Source organism: Miscanthus floridulus, chromosome 9, assembly GCF_019320115.1.
Source record: "Miscanthus floridulus cultivar M001 chromosome 9, ASM1932011v1, whole genome shotgun sequence".
Classification (NCBI taxonomy): Eukaryota; Viridiplantae; Streptophyta; class Magnoliopsida; order Poales; family Poaceae; genus Miscanthus; species Miscanthus floridulus.
This window is the reverse complement of record NC_089588.1, coordinates 34,692,192-34,700,880: the sequence shown is the minus strand read 5'-3', so window position 1 is coordinate 34,700,880 and position 8,689 is coordinate 34,692,192. Positions and strand designations below refer to the sequence as shown.

Sequence of the window (8,689 nt, the reverse complement as noted above, 5' to 3'; positions counted from 1 at the left end):
AAGTAAAAATATTTGAGGCCCAAAAAAGCCATTGGAGGGGCGCAACATAATATCGGAATTCAATATCGAGACAGGCGAACCACTTGGTCCACATGCAAGGAAATTCGTGCAACACTGTGGGTACCTTGTAAGGGACAGACTTCCGATCAGGCCCATGAATGGAAGCAAAAGATCAATGAGCCTCATGTTAGTTTTGTCTCTGATCTTGATAAGAATTTAATTTGGGATGATATCCTTCAACATTTCACGTTGCAAGTGGATGATTATGATGATATCAACGATGATGAATTGAAGGAGCTGGTTCGAAAGTGGGCTATGAAGAAGATGGCCGCACAATTCCATATTTGTAAGAAATCCCTATACACGAAATACGTCAAGAAGAACCTAACGCCCAATTTCAATACTAGGGGCCCGCTCGCGAAGTTGAGGCCCTACTGGAATGATTTTGTACAGTACAAGACTTTGGAAGAGGGTGAGGAACGGGTGAGAAGGAACCAAAAGAATGCCCAATAGAAGGTATACCACCATGGCATGGGATCTGGTGGCTACACGACTGCCATTCCCAAGTGGGAAAAAATAGAAGCGGACATTCTTGCCAAGGGTATCACACCAGAATCACTCAATTGGCCCAAACGTGCGAAGAATTGGTTTTTCGCTCATGGGGGAAGACTGGACCTAGAGACCGAGAAACTGGTTCATGGTCCAAAACTCGAAAGAGCAACACAAAGATTTTCTTATGCTCTACAAGCTAAAGCTATTGGTGCGTTCAGGCCCAATAGAGAGAAGGATGAACTGACGTATGCCATCGGGACTGCTGAACACAGTGGCCGAACGAGAGGTTTAGGACGGAACATTTCTTGGGAGCGTGGTTTTCCTAACGATAGAGATACCTACAGAAGCCGATAGAGAAGGAAGGATGAGGAAGCAGCGTAGATCAACAGGTTGGAGGAATATGTTCGTGAGTCACGGGAGGCGTTGCTTCAAGCATAGGAGCGCGAAAAAGCCATGCAAGCTAGAATGCAGGACGAAATCATAAAGCAAGTGCAAATAGCAATGAGTGCCCAAAGGCAGGCATCAGATCTAGGAATCAACATTAATATTAGCCCCCTTGATCAGTTGAAAAGCAGCTGCGCTTCCACGGAGTTGCCAAATCAAGATGACGCAATGCTACGTTTCCCCGTGTATGACATCACTGCACCGTTTACATCATGTGAGCTACATATTCCAGAAGAGAATGCCACAATCATGGTGGCTCTCAGTTTTTTTCTCCTTTAGATCCTACCAAGACACCAAGAATCCATAGGGCAATAATACCACCTAGATATGTTAGCATCTCAGTGGATAGAGTTAACAAAGATTTTAGTGATTTGGCTCTTGACATTCCAGGAGGTGATGGGAAGAAGATTCTAGGAGAAGCAGAGAAGACATTCATACTATGGCGCAAGCGCTACATTATTATTCCCGGGGTCTCTAGTCCACCGCCGCTTCCTCAACTACCAGACAATAGGTGCGGACAAAAGTGAACGAAACAATTTTTTCACCAATTTTCTATTGACATGCATGATTAATAATAACAATTTCTTATACCTAATTATTCTTTTTTGTACTCACACAGCAGGGCCTCCGCCAACCTAAGTCCAATTATTCAATCTTCAAATCATCATAGTGCTCCGGGAAATGATTATGCAACGCTGCCACCGCCGTCACCTCCAAGGAGGTCTCCAACGCCTCCAAGGAGGTCTCCACCACCGCCACCTCCAAGGAGGTCTCCAACGGTTGCCCCGCCTCCCTTTATGACCAAGAAGCAACCAGCTCCTAAGAGGTATGCCCCGCAAACGAAGCCGTTGGCCCACCAGCCGGCAAAGAAGAAAGCCTCCTCTAATCCAGTTATTCCCCAAAAACTATCTTATGAGAAAAGTGAAAAGGAATTAAATCCTGCAGTATAAAAAGATGTGACAAGTTTCTTCGAAAAAGTAAGAAAGTAACGAGAAGCGAGGGAGAACCCAGAGAAATCGTACTTCTACCTACCTCCAGATCTTCTAAGAAAGAAGGTGGACCAGAAAAAGTGGGAATCTCAAAAGACCCTGCCAAAATCAGACTACGAAAGATCTCTCACCAAGTCATCTGAGGCGGCGCAGAAAAAGACTAGAGTAGGGAAAGATGTTGCACAACTCGAACAATAATCGCAACAATCAGTCCCCCTCTTGTCATTCGTAATGAATATGGTTCAAACTTAGACTTACTGGATGTCGATTATGAGGAACTGGTTCGGTTTTACGAGGATACTGGTTTGGACCTTGCTCAAGTGCTCGCTGAAGGACCATCTGCTCCAAAAGTGGATACTTGGAAGAAATTTGAACATGGAAAGAGTCTATACAACCCTGAGGCCTTAGGTGAACTGGGTACGCAAATGTACTTGCTAAACAAGTGGTACATAGCGGCATGTGAACGGGGAGAGACCTTTGTTTCTGTCAGAGTTAGAAACCAACATTATTTCTGTGGCGATGACATTATATATGTCGAGTTTTTAGAATTACACCAACTATGCCACCTAGACTCTCTCCACAAAAGTCTCATTAGCTGCTATTGTCTGTAAGTGTGATTATTTTCTACTATTAAAGTGTATATATATAAAGCTACATGTATACATATAAATTATATATCCTCACACTATATTTTTATATATGCAGATATGACATGACATAACTCAGAAAGAGAAAGGATAATGATGTTGTTTCGTTGATCCAAATGTCGTATTCAAACACCCTAATCCCCCGCCTCAATGGAAAGCTGAACTCGAGAAAAATCTCATGAGATTCTTAGTGAACCAACAAAACAAGGACATACTCTTCCCCTACAACTTCAAGTGAGTGTTAAATAATTAATGTCGATCATATGGACATTTGTTCAATTATTTGCTTACTAGCTAAGCTATCTCCCATATATATATATATGTTGACTCTAGTTAATGTCGATCATATTTGTGTATAAAAACATATGCAGCAATCACTGGATATTGATGGTCATCGAGATGGCCAATAGTTGGTTGAGCATCTTAGACTCGTTAAGAAAAGCGCAAACAGAGTACCAAGACATGATAGATATTATCCAAGGGTAATTTGGTCTCTCTAGCAACTATATATACCCCGATCTCTTAACTCCAACAATTATTAAAGGCCAAATTAATTTTTTATTTTATTAAGCACAGTGTTTGGAAAAGTTTCATTGAGGAACACCACATGAAACATTGCAAAGCCCCACTGGATGTAATCGCACACAAAGTAAGTACTGGCTACATTTATATATATATATATAATTCAATTAACACCATGCATGCTTTCAATTCACTGGATCTTTTTTCTCGTAAAAGTGGGTTCTGAGGCAAGAACAGGGGAACAACTACTGTGGATACTATGTTTGCGAGTTCATCATGGCGTACTAAAAAAAACTCCTGAAGACATCCTCAAAGTACGTTATATAAATATATTCATATATTCACAATTTCTTTTATTGCTCATATATATAAGTAATCACTTGACCAACACACACACACACACACACACATATATATATATATACTTTTCCTTCAACTTTTATTGAAGACTCTATGGTTGAAGAAAAAAGTCATACGACGTGACCAACTGAAAGCAATTCAAGAGACCATAGCAGGATTTCTTAATGACCAGGTCCTAAACTCTGCCAGCGAGTTCTACAATGATGTCAACAAAACATGGAAGCCAAACCAGATGGAGTGAATTTGTTATCCCAAGGATATGATAGAATATACAATGCAAGCTTTATTTGTAATATATATATATATACATATTATATGTACATAAAATAACGTACAATATATGTATATGCATGTAATATATATGTTAGTTTCATACTTTACTTTGTACAAAATGTTCGAATATTATAAGCGTGTAGAATACGTATATTATTAGCAGCGTAGAATGCGTATTCGAGAACCTTTTCGAAAACCAAAACGAATCATCAATTGAAAATAGAAATAAAAAAAAGAAAACCTTTAGTCCCGGTTGGTAATACCAACCGGGACTAAAGGGCCGGCCCACGTGGCCAGGCCGGGAGGCCTCTTTAGCCCCGGTTAGTTTTACCAACCGGGACTAAAGGTGGACCTTTAGTCCCAGGCGAGAAACCGGGACTAAAGGAGGGGCCCTTTAGTCCCGGATTCATGCTCCCGGTTATGAAACCGGGACTGAAGGGGTTTTCCAACCGGGAGTACAGCCACTTTCTGTACCAGTGTCTGTGACAACTAAGCTTTCATCGCTAACCTATGATGGTTCTATTCGTTGTTAAGAATGTCATGACACATTGAATAGGGTTCTGACACGTGGATGATGAAATGGCACACTTGACGTAGCGAGTGACGTGGCACACATGTTATGATGAACATAATTGTTATAGAATAGAACTTTTCCTGTATGACATGGTATATGTTTTTTAGCCTAGTTATGTGGGTGTATCCCATATAAAGCCCATTTTGTCTACCCCGAACCCATTTCCAGCCCTGTTTGTTTTCTCCCAAAACCAATTTCTGGAGCACAATGTTTACTTGCCTAGTCTATTTTACATATGACTTGATATTTGGCCAAATAATCTCTAAACCTGACTCATTCGAACAATATCATATTTGAAGGCAATCTCGTATACATACAGCCCACACATCTGCATGTCAAAAAGTTGACATTATGTTTACATGTCCAATTATAATGTTGAGTGACCAAAAAACATATAAATATAACCCAAACATTGCAATCTCGACCAATTATCTCACAACAATATTCAAGAACTAAGCTAAGTAGATACTCACCAGTGAACAATGCTAACTAGAAGAATCAGACTTTTCATCTGCTGCTTGAGATCATACAGATCAGCAACATTCTCATCATATGCTGGCAGTCTTGGAAGCCTCATCCTCCACTTCCTCGCTTGAACACAAGCTATTCATGATCCTCTTGCACATCAGTGTCTTAATATTTAGGTTCCTAAAGATCATCATCCTTAGAATGCAAGAAAATGAATTGCGATAAGGCCCGTCTTGGTAGGGCTCCTCTCCTCTCCAGCACTGGCGCCTCTGGAAGAGCCTTACTAAATGGTTTACTAGGAGGAGCCGTTTTTCAGTGAAAAATGGAGGAGCCGGAGCCAAGGAGTCCTCCCAAATAAGGCCTAAATAACAATCACAATGATGATGGCAGCATGATGCAGTGAATGTAGTAGCACACATCAATGAAAACAATAGTAAATACAGGTTGAACTGTAGGCTTATTTATTTTTGTACACCATTTTATTTTTGTAGGTATATTGCTTAGCTTCTGCATTTTTATAGGTACACAAAGTAAAACATGGAACTATACTTGCCCAAAGCGTGTTAGGGCAGCCTATTTCTTATTCTAAGAATTTATCGCCTTCGGTAGTAATTTCTCATCTAGGTATTGCAGGTATGAGGTATGCATTGGTGTGTATCATTCCTGACTCCTTTTCACCAAGACACCAATCACCTCTACAGCATAGCTCTCAGCTGCTGCAGGCTCCATATCCTCTGGGCAGATAAAAACTATTAGCTCCACTGCCGGAGAATCTGAATCCAGAAAACCACTTCTTTCATGTCCAGCTGTAGAACTGAGACTACTTTTATCCTGATGATAAGATAACGAGACATGGCACTGCAGGTGCACCACAATAACCTCCTATGGAAATGTACTGCTAGCGGTGTGGGTCGGCCGGCCCAGACCGGCTCCTTCACTAGCACTGGCTGAGTACGCGTGATACAACACGGTCCACCTGGGGGTGCCATCCGGCGTCCTCACCAGCAAGGGCCTCTGGCCAGTGCCGCACCTCGGGGCCATCAGGCCGTGCAGCGGGAGGACCGCGTCCTTGCCAGGAGGACCGAGAAGACGACGATCACTTCCAGGGAGGTTTTCCAGGGAGTCAATCAGGGCTTTGACCCTGGTTATGGCGGCTATGGCTCGATGGCAGGCCAGAGCCGAGGATGGCCTGGGTGGACCTTCCGTTCCCGCAGCGGCTGTGGTTTTCCAGCGCAGCACGGTGAAATGGGTCGGCTTGGATGAGGTGGAGCTGAAAGATCGTCTTATGCCGCAGGTCCAGACCAGAGGCTCGTCGAGGGGGCGTAACCCACCACTATGGCTCGGGTGCCGCCAACCGTTCAGGGCGATGGTAAACAGCACAAGGGCGCTTTGCATGAGAATGTGGAGGTGAATACAGGCACAGGAGATCTTTCTGGCAACAAATTGGGTGGTAAGCGGAAGGTATGCGACAGGTGTTCTCAGAAAGGTCATGCAACATCTGATTGTGCTAGTTTACTGTTTTATATGTGATGGTCATGATCATGTTAACCATCGCTGCCCTGTGCTTAAACTTCCTATGTCCATGGCACATGCGGTGGGTTATTCAGTGGCCGGACTTGGTTTTTATCACATTCCTCATGCTCAGCTGCCAGGAAAGAAAGAGTCCAAGAATGTTCTGGTGACAGTTGTGGGTGGAACTATTTCAAAGGATCAGCTAGTTTTGAAGCTTCAGAGGATCGTGCCTGTGAAGTGGAGGTGGGACCCAGTAATTCATGATGACAATTCTTTTGTGGTTCAGTTTCCTTCCAGAGCTGAATTGCAGCGTTCAATTAACTATGGCGGAGCTGACGTGATGGAGAATGGGGCTGCTACGGGTTCCCATCTGAAATTTCAAGAATGGCATGTTAAAGAGGAGGGTTCCTTCTCCGTAAAGTTTGGCTTCGAGTAATTGGTATTAGGAAGCCTCTGCATGAGTATCTCAATTTATGGGCGGTCGGAACCATCTTTGGTTCAACTCAAATGGTGGATATGGTTACAACCCGGAAAAATGACTTCAGGCGAATTTTGGTTGCGGTTTTAGATCTGGCCTTGGTTCCATCTAAGATGGACGTTATAATTGGTGATCACTATTTTAAGCTAAAGGTTGAGATGGAGAGGGTCGGTTTTGATGAGAATGGTGATGAGGTTAAGTTTGACTTTGATGGTGATGGATACGGTGGGGAGAAAAAAGAAAACGAGAAGGAACAGGAGAATGCAGCAGACAGGAATGCAAAGAGAACAAATCCGGATGATGCAATGGAGGAAGATAACAATCCTCTTGATGGTGCTGGTCTCGGAGATACTTCTTTGGAATGTGCTGACAAGGTGATGGGCGAGGATGGTGTGTGGCTGATTTTGAGGGTATGGTGGAAGAGGTTTACTCACAGGATAGTGATGAAGTTCAGGCTCCTGTAATTGGGCCGACCAGTCTGAAAGTGTAGGAATTATTGATTCTATTCCATGTCAATGCATCAGTACATATAGAGGCCGGGGTGGCTCATAAGCCAACCGCACAGGCATGCCACTAATCAAGGTTAACCTACTATAATTACACTTGCTAGAATTACAATAGGCTAACACTCCCCCGCAGTCTAATCAGGAGCATCGCTAACATTCAGGCTGAACCGAAACTCCTGAAAAAGTGAGGTAGGAAGGCCCTTGGTAAAGACGTCGGCGTACTGCGATGTCGTAGGAACATGTAGGACCCGAACGTGACCGAGGGCGACCTTCTCTCGAACAAAATGGAGATCAATCTCAACATGCTTTGTCCGCTGATGCTGCACTGGGTTGCTGGAGAGATATACAGCACTGATATTATCGCAATAGACCAAGGTGGCACGGCGAGGGGGGTGGCGAAGCTCAAGAAGCAGCTGACGCAGCCAGGTAGCTTCAGCAACACCATTCGACACAGCACGATATTCAACTTCGGCACTCGATCTGGAGACTGTATGCTAACGCTTGGAAGACTAGGACACCAAGTTATCCCCAAGAAATACTGTGTAGCCAGAGGTTGACCGATGAGTGTCAGGACAGCCAGCCCAGTCGGCATCCGTGTAAACAACAAGATCTGCAGGTGAAGATCGGCGCATGGTCAGCCCAAGTGATAGTGTGCCCTGCAAGTAGCGCAGGATCCGCTTGAGAGCAGCGAGGTGCGGCTCCCGAGGATCATGCATATGGAGGCATATCTGCTGAACTGCAAAGGCAATGTCTGGTCGGGTGAAAGTCAGATACTACAGAGCGCCAGCTAGGCTGCGGTACTGTGTAGCGTCAGCAACAGGCGGTCCATCAGCAGATAATTTGGAGTGTAGATCAACAGGCGTGCTGCACGGCTTGCACGCACTCATCCGGGCGCGCTCCAAAATATCTTGACTGTACTGCCGCTGAGGAAGAAACAGACCATCTGCAGAGCGTGTCACAGAAATGCCCAGAAAGTGATGTAGCTGACCCATATCCGTCATAGCAAACTCACGTTGGAGAGCCGCAATGATGTGCTTGAGAAATCCAGCAGAGGAGGCGGTGAGGACAATGTCATCGACATATAGCAGTAAGTAGGCCATGTCTGGACCGTGGCGATATAGAAAGAGCGAAGTATCTCACTTTGTTTCAACAAATCCAAGTGACACGAGGTGAGAGGCGAACCTGTGATGCCAAGCACGAGGAGCCTGCTTCAAACCATATAAGGACTTGTTGAGCCGACAGACAAAATCTGAGCAAGAAGAATCCACAAAACTAGAGGGCTGCACGCAGCACACTGTCTCAGTGAGAGTGCCATGGAGAAATGCATTCTTCACATCTAGTTGATGAATGGGCCAGTTTTGAGA

General features: G+C 44.2%; 1 protein-coding gene across 1 annotated transcript; it reads right to left on the bottom strand.

Annotated features, from left to right (window-relative positions):
• Positions 1–7,459: 7,459 nt before the first annotated feature.
• LOC136479641 (uncharacterized mitochondrial protein AtMg00810-like) lies at positions 7,460–8,425 on the bottom strand. Its single transcript, XM_066477433.1, has 2 exons — positions 8,103–8,425; positions 7,460–7,658 (listed from the first exon to the last, which is right to left on the bottom strand). The coding sequence occupies exons 1-2, from the start codon at positions 8,423–8,425 to the stop codon at positions 7,460–7,462; spliced, it is 522 nt and encodes a 173-aa protein (XP_066333530.1).
• Between the last annotated feature and the right edge of the window lie 264 nt (positions 8,426–8,689).

Bases quoted from the DNA above. Each gene is read 5' to 3' on its own strand.
- LOC136479641 (XM_066477433.1), bottom strand. From the start codon at position 8,425: ATGGCCTACTTACTGCTATATGTCGATGACATTGTCCTCACCGCCTCC. The intron at 7,659-8,102 runs GTAGTATCTGAC...ATATCTCTCCAG, and splicing joins CGCAGCCTAGCTGGCGCTCT to CAACCCAGTGCAGCATCAGC.